Source organism: Vespa velutina, chromosome 4 (assembly GCF_912470025.1).
Source record: "Vespa velutina chromosome 4, iVesVel2.1, whole genome shotgun sequence".
Classification (NCBI taxonomy): domain Eukaryota; kingdom Metazoa; phylum Arthropoda; class Insecta; order Hymenoptera; family Vespidae; genus Vespa; species Vespa velutina.
This window is the reverse complement of record NC_062191.1, coordinates 7565951-7588398: the sequence shown is the minus strand read 5'-3', so window position 1 is coordinate 7588398 and position 22448 is coordinate 7565951. Positions and strand designations below refer to the sequence as shown.

Here is a 22448-nt window from a genome sequence, read left to right as displayed (position 1 = left end):
CATGTTAATATAATTAATCTCACGATGGTCTTTTCTTTGTTTTTAAAGTATCTCAGTATTAATGTAAATGTTAAAAAATCTTGAAAATATTTTATATGTTTCGTATTTTCAAATTAAAATACTTGTTAAAATGATTTAGAAAGTATAATCGGTTGAACACATTTGTTATCGACTGATCATCAATTTGTTAATTGGTAGTTTCAATTTCTCCCTGTAGAAGCGCTGTAAGCGTCTCGCGGCGATGAGAGCTTGTAATAGGCTTCAGTCGTGGTCCGTGGCCCGTGTCGCGGATCGCGAATGTAATTTTGATTGTGTTTCTTTGCTTTCGTTGGTTGACATATGCGAGTGCTGGTGTCAGCAATCTTTCCCAAGATCCAATAACGAGGACGCAAGTTGGTAATCGTACTGTGTATTTACGGCGTGGCAGCCACGCCAATGCCGCAAGAATCACGAACATCTTCTCGTAAGTCTTCTGGTCGCTCCCATTATTAGAAACGAACTTTCCGATCGATACTGATACTAGCTCTCGTCTTGATGAATCAAAACTGACGGATGCTGTACGACATTTTTCTTAGTTTTTACTTACGATCACATTCCTCAAATTATAAAACAATTTTTAATATGTATGTATATATGTGTAATGTTGTTAATTAATAATTCTTTTCGATCTTTATGCGATCGGTTTAATTCTGTAATTTTTATGAACATCTTGTCATGATTTTCCTATTTTCTTTCTTAAAAGTGTAAACACACACGAAAGATGGTGATATGTTTTCGCGATAGTATCGAAATTCTGAACGTGCGTAAAATACGATTATCATTTGAAAAAAGAAAAAAAAGAAAAACATTCGCTATAGGATACTAGTTTCGCAAATAAAAAAAATGAAAATAAATCGTACTTATTCACTCGAAGTAGGTCTTCGTTACGATCGACGAAAGAAGCTCACTACCTTGAGCAATGCGTCGTTACTTTTGGAATATCAATGAACATCCTAATATTTCATCGTGTCTCTTCTTTTCACATATTACAATGATTTCCCTTTTCTTACGATTGATTTATCTCATGTCTGATAGCTGCAAAATAATAGATGTTCATCATATATTCTGGAAAAGTAAGATACGCGAATTTTTCACAAAATTTTACGAATCGTGTTATATGGAATTTGAAAAGAGAAAGAGAGGAAGGGAGAGAGAGAAAGAGAAAGAGAAAATGTTTGACTTTTTTTCTTTCTCGTTGCATTAGTTTTGAAGGAACGTGTTATTTAAAGGCATAATGATTTCACGTGTTCGAGCGTGACATTGTTTCTTCGTTTTTTTCCGAAGAAATGAAGAAGATCGATCGTGTAACGCGTTCCTCTCGTTCACATCTTTTCTCTGTTAAATCGTGTCACGAGGCACTTCCGTATAAGAAGCTTTCTAATCTCTTGTAGATCGAGAACCGGAAGGTTTTGCATAGAAAGGGATGGCAATTCAATTGTAGTTGAATGAGTGGTTGAACGACTCACTCCGTTTCAATACGATTTCGTCCATCGATCTTTTTATTCCGCTCGATCAACGTGCCAAGCATTCTTCGCATATTACGAATACGAATACGAATAAATAAGACGCTCGTCGGAGAGAGTAAACGGGCGAATTGCGAATACTTTTCGATTTATATTATATATTTACGCCGATCTTTTTCAAGTCCTTGACCGAAGCGTTCAGACGGAACGAAACGTGTGTATGCACGTATGTATGTATATATCTCTCGTGAAATATCGTTTATTCCGTATATCGATCTCGATTTCTAATGTTTCAATGCTCCTTTCATACTTCAATGATTTTTTTCACATATTCGCCTTGAAATGCTCTTGAGTAAATAACTTTCATTTTGTTTTAAATGTCTTGAATTAACTTTTCTTTTTTTGTTTTTTTTTTCTCTTTTTTTTTTAAGAAATTCAAATATCCTACTTATTGCGGAAAAGTGGAACGGACATAGATTTGACGTAATAGATATTTTAGGAACAACAGATCTAGAAAAATGAATGTAGAGCGATAAGAAACTAATTCGAAAAAATAGGACATCCATTAAAAATAATGATTTCTTTAATTTCATGGCTTTGTCATTCTTCTTCAGGACACGTTAATTTACTCCTTGACCTCAATAATTGCCTGACTTTCTAAAATAACGAGCATCGATGAAAAGCTCAAAAAATTTTTTTCATTTCTAACAATGAGAAGAGAAAATCGAACGTTGTTATCTGATCGCAAAATTCTACCATTCTGTCAATCGTCATATATTCTATTGTGTCTATTTCAACATCACAGGTAAAGCTTAATGCAACAAACGGAGGATTATTCCGAGCGTCCTTGACGTTGTGTAAATTTACACAGTTTGAGTTATTATTATTTTACGAGTTCTCATTGATATCTTAACTTGAATCAGGATTTCGTCTTGAACTATAATCCTTGAAATAGCAAACGTTGGTTTTCTTAGTCGTAATATCAAGCGTTATAATTAACTATAAAGCCAAAATCTGAAACGTTAAAATTCCATATCCATCGTATATACGTCATGTATATGCAGATTTGAAATAAACATTCTTAGACGATATTTTTTAAAACACGCTCGAGTTGATCTTTTATCAGGCTTAAGTGTTAGATTTCTATGATTCGAAAGCATCATAATCTTTAATCGAAGAACGAAAGAAATCGTCAAGCAAGAGAAAGAGCTGTTTCGAACGATAATCGAATACAGAAAATTCCTCGTTTGAAAGTCTCAAAGCGTTCTTTCCTTCTATTTTATTTCTGCATCTTTTACTCACTCACTCACTCTCTCTCTCCCTCTCTCTCTATTTTTTAACGGATTTCAAAGGAATGAAGATGCGTAGGACGGCCTTTACCTTATCAAGAATAAAATTCTATTTTTACAAAGGGAGCAGCAACCGCTGCTTGGTAAACAGTAAATCACGAAGCCACCTCATAACCAGAGGCGTCATGTGAAAAATAAAGTGGGAGATGCTTGATCCCGTTATAACAGTATACACAGTGGTATATATATATATATATATATATATGTGTATGACAGGAGAGGTCCTTGCACTCTAGGATCGTCAATCGTTGTTTTTGCGATATATTATTGATTTAAATCGTAACTTTTAAATCGTACAAAAACAAAAAAGGGACTGCTGTAACGTTTCAAGTGTAATCACGATTGTTGCGAGGATCGAGAGATTTCTCCATGCTTTCTAATCGCACGAAAGCGATCTACGTATATACGTACGTACGTGTACGCATTTATTCGACGTACAGATACTTCCAATCGTCCTTTTTTAGAAATTCAAAAAAAGATAAAGAAAAAAGGTGGGGAACTTATTTTGCCGACGAAAGTTATTTCGGTGTGTCATTGATTAATGGCAGAAGCTGAGTGTGATTTCATGAAAATAAATTTATCGTTCTTCTTTGAAACGACGAATCAGGGAATTCGTTAACAAGAGAGAGAAAGAGAGAGAGAGAGAGAGAGAGAGAGAGAGAGAGAGACAGAGGGAGAGAGACACAGTGTTACGAGCTGTGAATATCGAAATGGCAAGAAGATAATTAATTCATTCGTACGTCGTGTAACGTTTTTCAAAACGATTTTCACTGACAATGAGTTGCATCGTTTGTCCTTTTATTCAAACGCGAGAAATTACGACAAGCACGGATCGACCGATTGAGAGGATTTTTAGGACGAGAGAAAGTACAATCCATCTACTCGCTTCGTAATAAAAATTACGATGGGTAACAGAGCGAATTAGAAACGATTCTGAAGGGACCGTTCAAAGACCCTCTAGTATCGACTTATAGATATTTGATTTTTTTATTGATGGATTAAATGTACAAGTAATTACATAATATATATCTTGTTAATTATTATGGGTTGTCGAACATTGATTAACTATTATTGAAATAAATTGTAGTATCATATGTCATTAATATTCTGTTTAGTTTTTCGATTTTCTTACCTATCGATTTCATTTTTTACACTTTTTTCAAATAAAATTGCAGGTATATATTTTATATATTCAATATATTATTACATTAAGTAACCTCTACTCATGTAGTTTTTAAATTAACGATAGATAATAAAATTCGATACGTGCTTCTAACTTGCCGATGTATCTATTCGTGTTTTTCTTTCGTATTTATTTCATAGCTTTATTTCATCATTATTAAAATATTATTTTATGTTTTATCGTTGAAACGAACGCTATTCTTTATCGTCAATCGCCCGCGAAGATGTCATCGGTACACCATCTATATCGCACTGTAGAATAATTCGACTTTCACTTCGAGCAAAGTGAATGTTATCGTACTCGAAAGAGAAATCATAAGGTTGTAAGTTCCGAACTATAAACGTATCATATGATTTGGTACGAAATTAGCTATGATGACCTACATAAGTAGTACAATTTGTTAAAATTTTCTTCTATTTTGATTTCAATTCAATGATTTTATCGTTTGTTAATTCACGAGGCATCTCATGTTTTCCAAATTCCTTTTATTTCATAAATTTTTATTCTTGTTACGGATGGTAGTTGGAATTAAATATTAATGAACGAACATTAAAAATGTTTTTAATAAAATCTACGAAATCGAGTAATTCCGTAACGTATTAATAATGAAAACGTTATATATATATAAACGTTCGTTGACCTTGTTCAATCTCACTGTTTTTTTTTTTTTTTTTTTTTTTTTCTATATTAATTCTACATCTTATCAGGAAATTAATTCTTCAAGATAATCAGGACTTTCTCCGAAGCTCGGTAAATTTTCCAGCTATTGAAAGTGGATTTCCGTCTTCGTAACAAGTCTGTGTACACATATGTTACACGAATATGCTATACGCACGTACTCACACCTTTGTAAGTTGTTGATCGATCGTTTACTTGAAACATGAATTTTAATGTACATATACCTTAAATAAAATTTTAATTAAAACAAGAGAACATATTTTATTTTTTCGAGCTAGCGCTAAAGCTTCATGTTCTCTTTTGTTCAATTTGTAACGAATATTTTTTCACAAACGAATTTTTATTTGTGTGCAATAGTTCGACTTTTAAAAATGTCATGCATAGTCACTGTATTTAAATGAATATTCCTAGTCCACATTACATGAAATACAAAGCAGAATATAAACATGATATACTGTCTTATGAGTTAATATATTTGTTATTCTTATTTTATTTATTTTGAATAAAAAATATTGCTCTTGTATATCATTTTTCTTTTATTTGAATGTAGAAATTATTAATACATGCACAGTGTAATGGACAAGAATTGAACAGGATTTCTTTTAAATGAACTTAAAAGAATTTCTTTTCAACGGCAATTACAATGTACAATGTACAACACCATGCCAAGAATAACGATCAAAGGAAATTTAAATAGAAGGAAATTAGTGATAGAGTGTAATAATGATTCATTTACACTCGTTAATTTTGATCTTTTTAACGTGTTTTCTGTCACGTTCGACTTTCCGTCATCGCTTCAATGATGACGAAGAAGAATGAATAACTTCAGAAAAATTAAAACAATATCGCGTTTACACGTAATAGAAGAATAAAGCACATAATAAGTATATACGTATACCTAGTGTACGTACGACATATATACCTATCTATATGTATATATATATATATATATATATATATGTGTAGTATGTAATATATATATGTATATTTTGTATCGATGAAAATATTAGAGCGGGATAATTGCAGATGCTTTTGTTTATCGGCTTATTATCTAATGATGGCGCTAATAATGATAGTTAATGGCTCGCACCGTTGCTTTTATAATTAATACTTTGAATGTTACGTTAATCGAATGTCGCCGAATGAAAATAATGTTAAAAAATATCTTGAGACGAATTTTTCTGTGAGTGCCACGAAAGAAAGAAAGAAAAAAAGAAAAAAGTAGGAGGAAAAGTTTGTAACGAATCAGAGCGTAGTAAATTAAGCTTAATGAGAGTAAGCTTGGTTAATCGGAATTGTCTATTGTCATTCGAGTTCGAGTAAGAATCAAAGTAATCGATAATTAGACGAATGGGGTAGGATTTAAAGTGGGAGGATCGGTACTTGATCTACTCTCGATTGGATCTCGATCGGTCAGGATCGAGGAATACACCGTTCACGAGATTCTTTATGCCATCAATGCGCACGACAGAGCGGAATCCAGTTGGAAACCGGTACGACAGGTTCCACGGTCGTTGCTGCCGCTCTTGTTGTCTATGTGTTAGTAAGTGGAGAACTTCCCGTACTCGTAACTCATAAAGCCCCGATAGTATCCCTACGTTCACATAAAAATACTTGGTCATCGTGGCAAAGATCCCTCCCGGTATTCCTTTCCTTTTTCTCTCTGTCTCTCTCTCTCTCTCTTCTCTCTCTCTCTCGTCTCTCTCTCTTTTTTTTCTTTCTGTTTCTCTTATTTTGCGTATGTACGCCATTCATGAAAGAATCGTGTTTATCTGCACTCGTGCGTAAACATTACGATCATTAGAGGTAGACTTATTTACCAAAATCGTTGTTTTTTTCACGTGTGTGTCATATGTACACCGTTTTATTCTCAGTTTTATTTTCTCAGTTTCATTTTGTACTTTCGTTAATTAATATTTCTTAAAAATTGATAAGAAAGACGACGTTGCGTATGAATTATTCAAGAGGATATATCGAAACGACATATATCATCTTGTCTACAATATTTCCACTGTTACTATGTAGAAATCTTCGTCGTTTAATTAACGAACGTACACGCGTACATGAAATGATTTTAGCGGATATTTTTGTTCTTCATCGTTGCGTCAGCACATTCGACGATTCCTTATATTATGAAGATACGATGTAGTCAGAGTGACGAAGAAAAAATAATATTAAAAATGAAAGAAAATCGTCGATGTTTATAAACGGATATATCTTGTTTTTCATGGAACGCACTTGATTTCGTATATTTGCAATAACGTGTTTTCTTTCATATAAAAGATCCAAAGATTACACTTACCAACAGGGAGACAGCAATGGGAAGGAGCTCGTTAAAAGGGAAGAAAACTATTTTGGATGTCGAGACGTGTGTATTGTCTTGGCTGGGCTTTGTTTGTCGGGCAATTACCTTCTTTCACTCGACTAATAGCATGTATGTACGTATATGTATGTATATATTTCTATTTCTTCTTTAATATGTGTATGCACGATTCTTCGTGTTGTATGTGAGTCGTCAGTATGTGCTTGTAACACGTGAAGCCCTTTTCACGATGGAATTCTCCGCGGCTCGTGCGCAGTCGGGTCACGGCCCGGGAGAAACGTGAGAGCGTGCGTACGCGTGTGCATGCGCGTGTCTACCCGCTTACGGCCCTCCGGATCCCCGGGATACTGTTCAGGATTACGTCCTGCCTTTTTCTATACACTAACAGATGTGTATGTAAGTACGTATATACGTGTATGTAATCAACGGGACGATGATAATTCCTTTTGAAATAGATTCAAAGAAAAGTAAAAAAAAAAGAGGTCGTAAAATAATCGTTTATCATAGTGGAATCGTGAATCATTCTCTTTCTTTCTTTTTTTTTTTTCGATTTTGAGAAGAATCTTTTGTCCATATCGTCCTCGTTCTCATTGTCGGTTTTGTCGATGTCAGCGTTTATTGTCACGTGCAATTGCGTGCAGATACATATATATATATATATATATATATATATATATATATATATATATATATATTATTTATTTCATACACTATTATCTGTTATTGAGGAATAATTTTTGTTCAAATTATTTTATTCAAGCTTTCTGTCACTTTTTATTACGGCGAAACATCTTGCTGTAATAACTTTTACATCTTTTCGTAAAATTACTTTAGAAAGAATTTCATGCTAGTAACTTTTGGTTTACGACGAGATTATTAGTATCTTTATATTTATTTATGAAACACTTTCTAAAATGTGATAATGTCTCTAGGAAATTATAGCAGTGAAAGATTTTAATACTGTAAAGTAAATTATTTTATTATAAATGAGAATCATAATATTGAATTTTTTTTATCTTTGTTGTTATATATGAAAGTGTTCTTTCTTCGTTGCGTTCCTGCATTCTTGTGGCTCAATGGGTATTAACCTTGAGTCTCATTTACGTTCGTACCGTCGTACCTGGTACACCTATCTCCTCTCTCTCTCTCTCTCTCTCTCTCTCTCTCTCTCTCTCTCTCTTTCTTTTTCTCTTTCTCTCTCTCTCTCTCTCTCTCGTAGAATTTCATTATTCTTTCCGGCATAAGTATTTTGTTTCAAATAGATTTTGATAATGTTAGTAATTACGTCACTCGTATTGCTTTTTCTTCAATTCTTTTAAATTGCCCTATGACCTGATGATTAGATTTATATCTTGATACGTGTTATATTACATATATCTTTATATGGACATATTTTCTGTGTAATATAAACGAAATTTTTGAGAGACAAAAATATGATAATCTTGCTTTGTTATTAATAATTTATGAATATTAAATATTTAAATATTAAAAGTATGTAAAAGCATTATTATTTTTTATAGTAATATGCACAGGATTTTTACTCTAGTAATTCTAGTATTAAATAAGATGATTGTTATATAACCACACGTTCACTTTTTTACAATTTTAGCAAGTACATTCTCATAGTTAAATGTTAAAGAATGAACATGATTGCATGTTTATGATATCAATGTTGTTGTCTTTCAAGTTTTTATTTAATCTAGCTTGGGGTCGAAGATGTTGAAACGAGAAGGCTACAATGACGAAATCGCACGCAAATAGACGGCTATCGTTTCCCATACATTTCGTATCTTCCCACGTGTCGTGCATGGGCTTTTCAAACGTGATTGTGTCGTTGAAAAAATTCACAGACTTCAGATTTCTCAAATCTCTTTAATCTTGAAATATTATGAAAGGCTTATAACATTATCCAAAACACCTTATCTGTAATAAATTCGTGAAACGTGCATTATATAAAAAATTCGATTAGATTTTTCGTGTAATTTCGATTTTTTTTTAAAAAAGATAATGCTTTATTGTCGTTAACCCGATTAATTAAATATTTTCACAGTTAATACGAATGACGTAAATGCTAGTTAGATATATTTAAGCGATAAGTATTTAAGTATTTTAGTGTGAGACGTTTTAAAAAGAATTTAGAACATTGTTTGTTTAACGCAGCTATTTATATAAGATTTTCACGAAATTTTCCATTGTTATTGCATTTCGTTTTTATTTTTTATATTTAAAATACATTTTTATGTACACGTATATAGAAGCGGAAATTGTCAATGGTAATATCAAATGGTGATAATCTAATGCGCTAACCAAAATTTAATCATTATAAACAAAAGAATATTGATAGCGCCGGATGTTCGGCGAATGAGGCGATACCGTTGAAGTCGTGTGTTGAGCGACGACATTTTATTCTTAAAAGCATGCCGGATGTTGTTTTGTTACTAAAATAAAGAGTGTGATTATAATAGTGTGCGTGTGTATGTGTCGATCGGTAGGTGCAATTCGAGTCCTATAAGGCTTGCTAACTTCAATAGTTTTTTGACCCGATACTTTTGTCAAAATGGATCAAGAATTTTTGTAACATTTTTGGTGAAAAATAAATTTTCCCATATCGATATTTATTAAATTTATATTGTTTCTTAAACGTCCATGGATCTTAAAAATTGAAAAATTAATAAGATTAAATACAAATTATAGTTGTAACATTTAAAGTTGAGCTTTTTAAATATTTCTTTTGACATCATTGAAAAATATGTTTCTTTTTTCATAATATTCAGATGACCTTCTTGAATATTATCTTATCGTTTTCTTTTTTTACAATAGAAAGAATTCTTTCTCATCAAGAAACAACAGTTTCTAAATAAGATTACTATACATAATATTTAATGAAACCCAAGTAATTTTCAAAGTTCTTTAACTTTAACAAGGAATATCTTTTGTGTCCCAAGTAGTTCCCCATTTGAAATGTTTCCAGGATAGTTTTCTTTATATAATTACGTAAAAATCGTTTCCTACTTCATTCTACTTCAAATATTTTTACCGTTTAAAGCTATTAGCATTACGTCAACGAGAAATTAGACCAGCGATTGATAATGGCTGTATTTATGTTTGTATTATAGATAGTGAATAATATATAGTTTTTTTTTTTTTTTTATATATAGTCTTTTGTATGCCTATCTTTCAAATATTAAAATCATCTGACTAAAGTCGTTTGTTCGTATTCGTTTAGAAGAAAAGAAAACATTATTACCAAATCATGAGCATATTAACAAGTAACAATTTCTACGATATGATTTATACACATTTGATGCTTTATTTAAGATTTGAATGTTACACTTTTCACATTTATATCGACGAGCATGATGAACTTTTATCTTAATTGTTATTCTGGACATATGATTAGTAAAGATACTTATTTTGTTGAAGACTTTCTATATGGAGTACCGTTTCCCTTTCCTATAAATAAATAACAATATCGAAATATGAAGAGACAAAAATTGTTCGAGGGTGATTTGAATGAGAATCGTATTATTAGAGTCGTAGAGATAAGCTCCGATTAACTTAACGTTCTTGAGCGGATTGAACTGATCTGGATCGTTGGTAGGATCATACGATAGCGGTTGCAAGAGGGAAGCCAATGATGCTTCTCCATCACGAAAACGCTTCATGGGACTTCGTGCATGTGAACAACTTCACGATGAATCGCCTTAATGCCAGAGACTCGATTGATAGGGAAAGCTGGAAGATGTGGTATTCGAAGCATCTTTGAATATTCGATTCGGTTTCGAACATTCGATTCAGTTTCTACTAAATAAAAACGTATATTACTTTCATTATATGAAAATAAAAAGAAAAAGTTTTTTAATAATAAAAAAATTCTTTATCATTGATACAAGTAAGTTAAGATGCTATTATTAAAGAGTATTATATGTGGTATTATATTTATAACGGTAAATTTCTACGAAATTTCCTTGGATATAAGTTTTGCGTTATAAGATTTTGCGGTATAAGATTTTTGATTAACCTACATAATGTTTCAAAGTTCGATATTCGGTTATATGCTAATATATTAAAAGATCTTACTTTTAGTTCAGCATGAAAAAAATAACAGATATTAAAAGATAAAAGTATCGATTATTTATGATAGAGAAAAGATTATATTTGGTAAATTAAATGATATCGTTATATATAATATATCTATTTACCTACGAGTACTTTATATTATCTACTCGCGATTTCTTATGATCATATATTAAAACAGAACAAGGCGTGTCGAGTCGAGTAACAATGTATCAGATCCGGTTTCCTTGTCAGTTGTGTAGTCTGATGGAAATTGATGAGAGGAAAATGGTGAATAATGTAGAAGGACGAAACGTTTAAGAACATATATATGTTCTTAATGTCGTATAAGTTAGTATTACATTCTCGATTGATATTATTCCCCTAAAGGATCTTGACTTCACCCATCACTTTTTAGTCGTACACCCAGTAGAAAACCACAGATTCACACGAATGCATGCAAGCCTTTTCATATGTAATTTGTGAGAGAGTGTGCGTACTACTACTACGCTACTTACACCAGTCTATTTGATACCTGCGGTAGACGATAGGTAAAGTTCGATGGTGTGCGAGTGCATACACCATAAGAGAGAACCTCCGTGGAATTGCAGGGCTGCAGATATAGGAATTTCATGTGTTCACAAAGTGTAAGCAGGATGTACGAAGAAACCTTTCTCACGTTCGCCGTGTATCTCAGGGACGCAAGCGAGCTGAAAAATTCGCATTAGGAATGTTTGAAGGACCCCTTTAATGGGTCTTTATCTTTCTCACAATTCCCTCTTAGGATATATTATATATGTAAATTTATATATATATATATATATGTATAAATATTATATATATTACATATAATTATAAACAATATATTGCATTTATTTGTCGTAATAGTAAATATTATGACGTAAATAAGAAAAATATTATTTTTTTCGTAGTTTTCTTTCAGCAAGACGAATACGATTCACGATAGAGAAATGGCGAATGACGTTATTAGACTGGTAATAACAGGCCGGTCATAAAATTATAACAAGGGTCACGTTTATCTCATTGAGACTTATTAAGTTGAATTACGGACGACACGATTAATGTGTCACCCCGTTTGGCTCTATTACCGGTTCTATAGTAATCGTACGAACAAGTGTTGAACACGTTCGATAGAGGCCAATTGTTCCCATAGAATATAGTATGGTATAAAAGAGACGGTGAAAAGTGTCCTCGTTGTTTTTCAACGAGTTCGAACGAGAGTATCGAATTAATATTTGTGTAACATTTACCGTTCATTAATTTTCGGTTTAATCTGTCGATACTGTCTGGCACGAATCAGTTGTATTAGGTCGAGAGCTTAGATAAGAACGATGAGATCCATAAGCCGACATATTAATGGATTCGGAGATTATCGTACAAATTTATAGCTTTGAAGTGTATGGGGGGAATCGAAGCTTATTTTCCCAATTGCAATTATGTTTACATTTCGAAAAAGAAAATACTGTTATTTATACAAAAATTGAATATATAATTTAAGAAATATTCGATAATCATTTTTATTTTGAAAAATTTAAATTCATATTGTCATTTTATTGAATTTTTATTTGATTACTTGAACATACATGCTTTCCTGACAAACACCTAAATACATATATCATCGATAAAAAGATCATTATCGCTTATAAAAATTCCATATTATCAATAGATAATTTATGTTACATATTTAATTACGAATAATATTTTATTGCAATGTAAATAACGTATAATAATAAGTAAGATAAATCCTTTCGAGTCCATAATTATATATCATTTATAATCAGAATTAGAAATAATATAAAAGACTGTTAGAGTACTAACATTCTGCAGCCCTGTCGTACTTGCGGAGAAGCAGGTGGATGAAGAGAATCTATGAGAATGCATCGTGGAAGGGGTAGTAAAGATCGCTAGCTGACAATGGGCCAAGTGGAAAGAGAACGTATGGTCAGTCCGCGGCGAGCCGTCCTCGTAGGCGGATTATCTATCATACCGTGAGTTTATATCAAAATACGAATCGTATTAGTTATCGAGTGGTTGCTATTGATTTGATCCTTTCACCGAAAAATGTCTCATTCGTTTCTTATCATTCAAGTCGAGGATTGACAGGTATCGTTTGAAAACAAAAATTCTATTGGTAAACAGTGATGGCATTGTGAAATTGTTCTCATGGATAAAAAAAAAAAAAAAAAAAGATAAAAAAAGAAAGAGAGAGAGAGAGAGAGAGAGAGAGAAAGCATGCTATCTAATTGGCAATAAGTCGTTCTAAAACTTTCTCGATGTCATTTGGGGACGTTCATTATCAGTGTTTCATCTCTCGAAATCTCATTGAATGATTCAAGGATTACGCATGCTGCGAGCGATGAGTTGTGAGATAAGTTCGAACGAAGAGAAACAATAGAGAAAAGAGCGCGGAATATTCGTGTACTTACTTTCTCTTCCTTTGATGCCTGTAGCTCGTACAGGTATACTTCATACTGTGTATGCTCACTTGTCGGCTTGAGCGAGTGCACGAGCTCGAAACTGTGCTCGTTAGCTCTTCTGGAACGTTATCTCGAAGAGTAGGAGGAGGTACAGCGAAGTGGAAGTCCTTGCTTTCAGTCGAAAAGTACCTGCTAATGAATAGAGTTGCGGTAATCTTCTAATTATAATTGCTCGGCGGGCTACGGTCAAATTTCTCTTGACACAAAAAGGATTCACGACGTATTTGTTAAAGTCGGACGAGCAGGCTTTATTATTCGCAATTGCTTTGTCTACTTTTATTTAAATTTGCAGAATATTTAAAAAAAATATATTTTTCTCTTTATAAAGGATCTTTTATTTCTTTGACATTTATATATGTATATATATCTTTTTTTATCCTTCAAGAAATATATGTATAATATATTATTGATTAATATAGTAATGAATGCATTTTAAATGCGCAGTACACTTATCCCTATTTATGCAAAACTTCGTTTAATTTTTTCTGATATCGTCAGTATAGATAATTTAAACGGTTTCTGAGTATAAACCAGCGTATACTAACCGTGAGAGAGTGCAAGGCCAGGGCCGTATATTCTGGGAACTCTCTATTCATATGAGCTTCCATCGATACTAGTCAAGATCTTGTTAAAGACAGTGAAAATTTATTTCTACACATACATAGACGAGTAATCCTATTATTCGTAGAAAGTAACGCGGAATGAGAACGATGTATGAAACGAGTTCGTACTTTGTTATAACAAAGCCTGGATAATAGTGAAAACTGGGTATGAAATGTGATTTAAATAAATTCATGTTGCTTTATGTTTAAAAACATGTAGATTTTAAAAAATCAATACATTTTTTATTGAAACATTTAATACTGGTATTTCAAATTTTAATATCCATGACGTCAAATGTAAAATGTTGATCGAACAGATAACTTCCTAGCGTCAAGGATAAATCGAATAATTTTTATCCAAATAAAAACAGACAAAACGACGTTCTTGTATTATATATATGCAAGTCAGGTTCAATTTATATGCATGGTAAAAGCAATATCTAAACATGGCACATACTAGTGAAGTTTTATTGTTCCACAGAGAAAAATAGCAGTTATAATGCGTTGAGTACGGCTACGATGATAATTTGCGCTACGATGAAAGCGTAGATAATGACATGATGTTTCGAACAACATAGATGAGAAAATTCTGTGAAAAATCATCTACGTATATCGAAGAACGAAGTTAACAAAGTTATACCAATTTGTGTATATAGAATTCGAGTTAAGAATATGACGAAGTTACCGGGAATAGAAATTCTCAGAAGAAAGCATCGAAGGTCGATAGAGGTGGGGACATACATATGCATATATATTCGTCGAGGAAGAGAAAGGAGAAATAAGAAAGATATTTTTGGAGTGGCTCGTTCGAATTCTCGTTTTGTGTAGGCTGTAAGTTTATCTATTTGAAAAATATTCAAAGAGATATTTCACTTCTCGCATACTATAATGGTTCGATTATGAATACATTTTAGCAAGATTTTTAAGTACTATATTATGTTGATCAAAGCCCACAAGAATTCTTCATTTGTTTGAAAACATAGTCACGTTGTTGTTGCTATAATCTTTAGATTTAGAGAGTTTAACTGTAAATCGTTTTTCGAATTATTTTCTTCTAATCATTAAATCAAACGTCTCGTACTTTCAAAACTGTATCGTGCCTAACAATGAAAGATTATTTCTGATAAGAATAGATTGATTATAAAAAGATATATTATTTATAGAAAATCTAAATATCACAAACGAAACAAAGATCTAAATCCAGTATATAATTTTCTTGAAAAACTTTAAATTCATAGAAACCGATTTAAAGTCAGCGTTATGAAGTGGAGCAAGAGTCGAGGGTTCGGCATCAGCATATCACGCTGGCGAGAGTAGAGTGGTGCTCGAGACGGGATGCTCGAAAGCAAATTAGCGTTTGGCGGGATTCCTTTGTCAGAGAGAGCAGGAGAAACTGGGCTTTATCATCTGCTAGTGTATGGGCGTGAATGGAGCGTCAGTGGTATGCCGCAGCGTCATTACAAATACGGTGTACCCGGCCGTACCATTCGCCGCTTTCCAGCGTGCGATCGCGATGTGAACCGTGACGCAATGTTCGCGTGAACGTCCCATTTGACGAAGCCAAGGATATACATATACAGACTCTTACAATTCGAAACACCTCTGCACTTTTCCACGCTTCCCGCTCGTCTTCCTTTCCGCTCGTCGTGCAAGTGAATTTTCAACGTAGAAAGATTCTCTTGATTGAAAAATTCGTGGTAAACGTGAGATAATCAACCTGTACATACTACAATACCGACGCTCGTTTCCGTTTGAGTTATCATGATAACGTCAGGATAAATTGAAATGTTTTCTCTTTCTCTTTTTTTTTTTTCTCAAGCAACGAGTATTTTAGGTGGACGAGTTTAGATATAGAAATCGTTCATTTTACGTGATCGCCTTAATATGTAAATATATATGTTAAAATCAATAGTTAATTTTTTAGTATCGTGTACCGTTAGAAATAATGAACTGTAAGAAGGATAAAATGTACCGTTTCAAAAATATCTATCAACATAGTTTGACGTAACTGTTTCGATTAAAATAATTGAATTCCTATGGGGAATGATGCATTCGAATGCATCTTTGCGTTGGCCGCTTCACCGAGCGTAAAGGAATTTCAAATGAATGAATCTCAGCAACTAAGAGCTCACCGTTTGTTCAAATGAAATTTTCTTCGTTTTAATTCAATCTTCGCGCTCACTCAACGATGACTTAATCTTTGCCTTTCGTACATGACATTTTACTTGTGAACAAACGAATCGAGCAAAGTCTTCGTAGAAAATAATATCAAGTTAATTTTTTCACTTCGTAACGATCGGTGAACTTTGTATTATAATTCTTTTATTTGAAACGACACGTGGGCGGAAAAACATTGATTCTTTCTTAATGTTAATGGAAACATCGTACTTTGATACTTGATTGTTTCGCTAGAAACAAAGAATTCAATAACCGGAAACGTTTTTAGATTATCATTAATTCTACAGAAGTGAAAATTCTTTCGTTAGTAATGTTATAAAGAGAAAGAAGAGGCTGTATCGAGTTAATTAGAAGGATATATGATTAAAAATTAATGAGATTCTTATGATTGATTTACATAAATTTCTTTCTGAACTCTGAATGTGATTTAATCGTGAGAATAAATAAAGATCAAAGTTCACATCGAGAAAGTGGCTGTTACTTGCTTTTTTGCTGAGATCCAATTAGCTTGATTAAAATCCATAAAGTGAAAACAGAGACGCGATAATCGATAATAACACAACGATTGTCGCGACAGTTCTGGACATAGTAATGCCTACGTTATTGCAGTTACAAACTAGAAACGAAATTTCTATCGGTATCATCGATAAGCTATTTAAGAAGGTAAACCTTTCACCAACGAGACAGTGCCAACAACGAGCAAGGATCGATTAGTACAACTCGTTAAATCAACGCCAAGAAATGGAAGAAATAGAACGTATTTATCAGATCCGCCTTGAGCATCAAGCGTAACAATCTAAATGCGCGGTATTCATTGTTGCGAATTAAAACCGACGGTGGAAAACTCGATTAAGCTGTGTCCTTATTTTAAGCTTCCTCTTGTTATTTTATGACGTTCTTATGTTCATTTATAAATAATATATGAAATTAATTTTTGCGATAAAATAGAACTAGTACTAATTTTACGAATGAAAATATTGTTTTTTTTTTTTTTTTTTTTTTTTTTTAATTCATAGAACGTAAAAACGTACTGGCAATTATGGAACGATGAAGACGATGGAGAGAGAGAGAGAGAGACGAGAGAAAATTAACTACGCCTGGTTTCTTAATTGACTTAATTTGGAGTAGAGTGTGGGGAAAAGGAATGCGATGACCGGCCGATTCCCAAGTACCGTTTATGCAATGCGACTGAGCGACTGACATGACGCAAGCAACATCACTTGCTTTGGCTACATTGTCTGTTGGTAGATAGCGAAGAAGAGGCTCAAGAGATCTTGCCAAAGGGAACGAAAGATCGAGGTTTCCACTTCGAGTCTCTTAATTCAGCTCGACTCAATTCGCGCGAACGATCAAGAAATATCTCGGTCATGGTATTCGTTTACGCTGATTAGGGCAAAATGCGAAGGTTTTCATTGAAAACGTTGGTTGAAGTAGTACATTCCTACGTTCGAATATCTATTCAGCATATTTTATATTATAAATTTTTTAATTTTAGCTCGTTACGAATTTTAACAATTTATCGAAATTAAATATAGAATATTGTTATGATCACGCGAGATCATTTTCCATCAAATACGTAGATCTACATTTAAAATGGCAAATTATATTACATATTGACAGAGATGGTTCGAGAAAGTTTCAAAATATTTAGGTCGATGATAGTACGGTGCATCATTGTGCATAGCACGCTGGTATGCAATAGTCGAGCCGGATACGTTCAGTCTCTGTTGATTTCGTGGATCCGTGTCACGCGATGCGTTACGCCCTCAACGTCCTGTCACGAATGATGAATTATTCCTTCGACGTATCGAGTCATCGTCGTTAAAAACATCAATTTGGGATATTACTTCTTCTCGTAGTAATAATCCATCCTTCGATAAGTAAATAGATTCTCTCTTATTTCAGAAGGAAATTCGATCATCGATGCGAATAATTAAATTGATATCAAATTCGTCAAGCACTTATCGTATTATGTTATCGTCGATAAAGCTTAATAATGATTGAAATAAGAAGCTCTAAGTTTATCACAAAGATAAATAATGGTTGTGCTATTTTAGTAAAGTTGCAGATCGAAAAGAGATAAAGTAATATCCAGGCGCCATGAAGGCGGTACAGGAGCAACAGCAGCCGGAATCGATGGAATCCAACGAGTCGGTGTCCGCCTCCTCGAACGAGTATGCCTATCGACCATTGACAACGAAACACCGAAGAGCCGGAAGTACTGGTACTACTGGTGACGAGGAGTATACTACCGACGAAGATGAACTCTATCCAGATGAAGCCGATTGCACGATCGGCTCGACCTTACACGCACCTCATCCTATTCTCAAGTCCGATCTTGCAAGAGCTGCGACCGATCTCTTTGGATATGCGACCAAGCGGGAAGATGAGGAGGAGGAACCTACAAGTCTTTTTGATGAAGACGACAAGTTTCTCAATAACAGGTAGGCGAATGTTAATAACATTTTCATGTTTTCTTTTATAATTATCATCTTGTATTTTATTTTAATTTTTATTTTCCAAGCGAGAAAAATATAGATGTGTTATTCATTTATGATCGATCGTCTTAATTGGATTCGCATTTTTATTTAGTTCCAGTTTAGCGAAATCGAACTCGCTCTTCGCATACAACGACAAGATACATAGTGTTTTAACGAGGCATCGAAGTCCGACGATGATGAACGAGAAGAAGCCTAGCGAGGCTGTTTTAAACACGCATGCGTACAAGTCTGAGATTCAGGTACCTGCAACTCAGACTATGACTAATTTGGATATTAGGTTGGGTGAAGAGAAGATAGACGATGTTATGGAAGACACAGTAAATAAGCAGGAAGATATTTGTGTATCATTAGAGATATCATCCACGAAGGACTCGCAGGTAAATTTAATAAACTGAATGGTGAAAGTATTAAAATAATAAAATTTTACATAGAAATGAAAACAATTGTTTTCATTTCTATGTAAAAAACTTACAAAAGGAAAATAATTAAGAAATACTTTTTGAAATTATTCTTTTTAAAATTAATAATGGAAATATTTTGTTAATGCAGGCTGACTCTCGAGTGAAGAAAGAAACTTCTTTAACAAAGGATTCAAATGATCCTCCCTCTCCAACAACTGCACAATGGGGCAGAGCCGTAGCAGAAGTAAAAGAACACGCTGTGGCGAAGCTACAGGAGGAGTTGAAGAGAGCTCACGAGGAATTGAAATTGAAGGATGAAGAGGTGGCAAGGCTCTCGAGGATTCGACAGGACGTTGAGGCCGAGCTGGAGGAACTCACCGCCAGTCTATTTCAAGTACGTCGTGTCGAGAATCGAGATATGGAGATTAAAAGAGAGAAAGGGGGGGGGGGAGAGAGAGAGAGAAAAGGATATGAAATCGAGCTCAAAGGATAATTCATTTTTAGGAAGCGCACAATATGGTGCGCGAGGCGAACGTGCGGCAAGCGACGGCAGAACGTCTTCTGGAGGAGAGTCGAATGAAAGCCGAGGTCCTAGCGGCTGAAGTGACGGCCTTAAAGACTTTGGTCTTGACTTCGACTCCAGCCAGGCCAAATCCACATTTGCATCCTCAGATTGACACGAGATGTCGTTTGAATTCGGGTGATGAGTGTCAGCAAGGTCTTTTTGCTAAGAAACATCGAAGGTATAATTCTTTTATGATTATCATATCGATAGCGTAATAAATAAATTATGGAGAAGCGAATTATATTAAAATTTATTGAACTTTTTATACAAGGTCGCCTTCGCACTTCAATCTTAAATATGGCCGAGAAAACTCACCACCGGAATCTCCTGTGAAGGAACAGAGGCCATCCTTACCAAGTGATAGGGAAGCCTTGGCTAGGGATTGGAAGAAAGATCGTGAAAAGGATAGAGACAAAGAGTGTAAGGATCTAGGATTGGAGGTAGATCCTAGAGTTCATACAGAATTTCTCAGGTGGAAAGCAAATCCGTGCGTCGATAAGAGCGATCCATTTGTTGCCAGAGTGTTCAAAGAAGATATCGACCTATGTTTGGACTTTCCTAATAAAGAACTCGGTTCGAGGGTCCGACAGGCTGTTCTCGATGGAATCATTTTTATCGAGGCTGTCAGTGATAAAACCAAACTTGCCTTTCCTAAGTAAGCTTTTTTTATTTCATCGATCTATAGTTTTCTGATCCTTTTGGAAATTATTTTATTTTATTTGTCATTGTCTTTTTAGAAAGTGTGCTCTTCTCGAAGCACCACGACAATGTCACTATCGTATGAGACTGGGCGATCAGGAGAATCAATGGTACTGTATCTCTCAAATTTGTCGCAACCGAGTGAGTGTCATCTAATTTATCAAAAATAGTTAGATTTTATATATCGTAAAATATTGTATAATCGACGATGTTTCTTTTAATGTTTAGATCATAGCGGTCTGTGATTTTCTCAATTATCTACGTTACGTAGAACGAGGTCTTGTTAAAAGCTCGGGTAAGTTACATGATAAATTTATGATCATGTTTTATTATATCCTGATAGTTTTATGAGAATTGTAATTATTCTTAGGCTCAGATACGATAGGCTGTAATAAATTTTTTGTTTCTGTTAAAGTACACGATGTATATTGGGAGATTACAAGATTACGAAAGGAGATGGTGTTCGCTCGTCTGGGTTTAGTGCTTTCATCTTGAAGCTTTTTTCTGGTGGATTTCATCTAGTCTGGAATAACGGCCGTAATACGGACCTAGAATCTTATTATGTTTTTTTGATCGACGAAGAAGAAACGACTGGAGAGAGTTATCAAAGGATTTATATAGGATAATAGCGTCGATCGGAAAGATGATCGATAATTGTCTCCATTTGACACGGGAAGATACGATTTACGTTTTAGACGAAACGTATCCCGCATATTGTATATCCTTCTGTCTCTCTCTCTTTCTATCGCTATTTAGTATATTAGATTGCACTTTTTGCCAATTGGGAAAGATATAACAAGGCGACAATGCAACTGATCACGGGGCTGTGAATGATCTTAAAAAAAAAAAAAAGAAAAAAAAAAAAAAAAAAAAAAAGGCAAAAGTTAGATGTTATCGATAGTTTCCCTACATGACAAATGTATATAAGAAGGATTTTTTGAATCTATATTTCTTTGAATCTATATTACTTTTTACAATTAGAAATGGATACATTGAAAATGTTACGGACATTTGTGCAATTGAAACACTTGCAAAAGGGATAGGAAGCATAGCGATGTCCCTAAAAATGTTGATATTCGTTGTTATATATTGTGAGTATACATTATTGATATTATTATCTGTAGATAAAGAAAAAGATGTTTATGTGGACCACAGGAAAATCTAGATAGGTTAAATGCATGTAGATCTTTTATGTATTTCCTGTATACGTCCTAGACGTATTATTATTACGCAGCGAAGTTATGTTATAGATTGATTTAAGGAAAGCTATAGAATTGTTTGCTCTTCTAAACGATATTAATCGTAAATGAAGGTGCAGCTAATTTATTTCAGTACCTTATCTTTCCAATGTAATTTAGAAGGTCATTTACAATTTGTAGTTTTATCCACTTTTTCTACGCGCTTTTATCGCGCTGAACGTTTGAATTCGTTCGATAAATATTGATATTTTGCTATTTCGATATTAACAATTAAGGAATCTTCGATTTACATGCTGCAAACGAAGTATCGCGTTGATACAATATAATTACTTCGTCGACTGAAAGACGATATCGTCTTCCAATGATTTAATTCATTTTTCAGCTGTTATGAATTTATCAAATTACAAGACAATGCGAACATTAAATAAAAGTTGCAGAATGAAAGTTAAGTTGTAGAAATAAAGATCTAAATTTATCTTCATCGCGTTGACTCCAAATATTCGTAGAAACAAGTATCGTTTGTTGTAATGGAGGAAAAGAGAAAGTTCGTCGTATTTTTATGAAACGGCGAAAGTTTTCTGTAAATACAAGAACTTGCTACTTGCCTGTCGAATGTAAATAGACTGTCAAAATTATCTGAAAGAATTCTTGTATTTAAAGAAGTAATAAAGGTAATTTCCATTGTTTGATTTTTCTTTAACTAACTCCTTTTTC

General features: G+C 33.6%; 1 protein-coding gene and 1 long non-coding RNA gene across 5 annotated transcripts; one reads left to right on the top strand and one right to left on the bottom strand.

The window, feature by feature from the left end:
- Nucleotides 1-88: 88 nt before the first annotated feature.
- On the top strand, nucleotides 89-22420 carry LOC124948964 (guanine nucleotide exchange factor for Rab-3A-like). Of its 3 annotated transcripts, none has more exons than XM_047493388.1 (10): nucleotides 90-463; nucleotides 12940-13100; nucleotides 18427-18813; nucleotides 18962-19247; nucleotides 19420-19665; nucleotides 19776-20014; nucleotides 20108-20491; nucleotides 20574-20676; nucleotides 20764-20830; nucleotides 20951-22420. In XM_047493388.1, the coding sequence occupies exons 3-10, from the start codon at nucleotides 18470-18472 to the stop codon at nucleotides 21028-21030; spliced, it is 1749 nt and encodes a 582-aa protein (XP_047349344.1). In that variant the 5' UTR covers nucleotides 90-463; nucleotides 12940-13100; nucleotides 18427-18469; the 3' UTR covers nucleotides 21031-22420. The 3 variants fall into 3 exon arrangements, with proteins under 3 accessions (XP_047349345.1, XP_047349344.1, XP_047349343.1); XM_047493387.1 differs by having other exon boundaries at nucleotides 12940-13215; XM_047493389.1 differs by lacking the exon at nucleotides 12940-13100 and having other exon boundaries at nucleotides 89-463.
- Nucleotides 8646-14449, bottom strand: LOC124948969. 2 transcript variants are annotated; one of them, XR_007100920.1, is made up of 4 exons: nucleotides 14135-14449; nucleotides 13539-13721; nucleotides 11610-11801; nucleotides 8646-10836 (listed from the first exon to the last, which is right to left on the bottom strand). It is a non-coding gene; the product is annotated as an uncharacterized LOC124948969 (long non-coding RNA). The 2 variants fall into 2 exon arrangements; XR_007100919.1 differs by lacking the exon at nucleotides 11610-11801 and having other exon boundaries at nucleotides 8646-10839.
- Nucleotides 22421-22448: the final 28 nt, after the last annotated feature.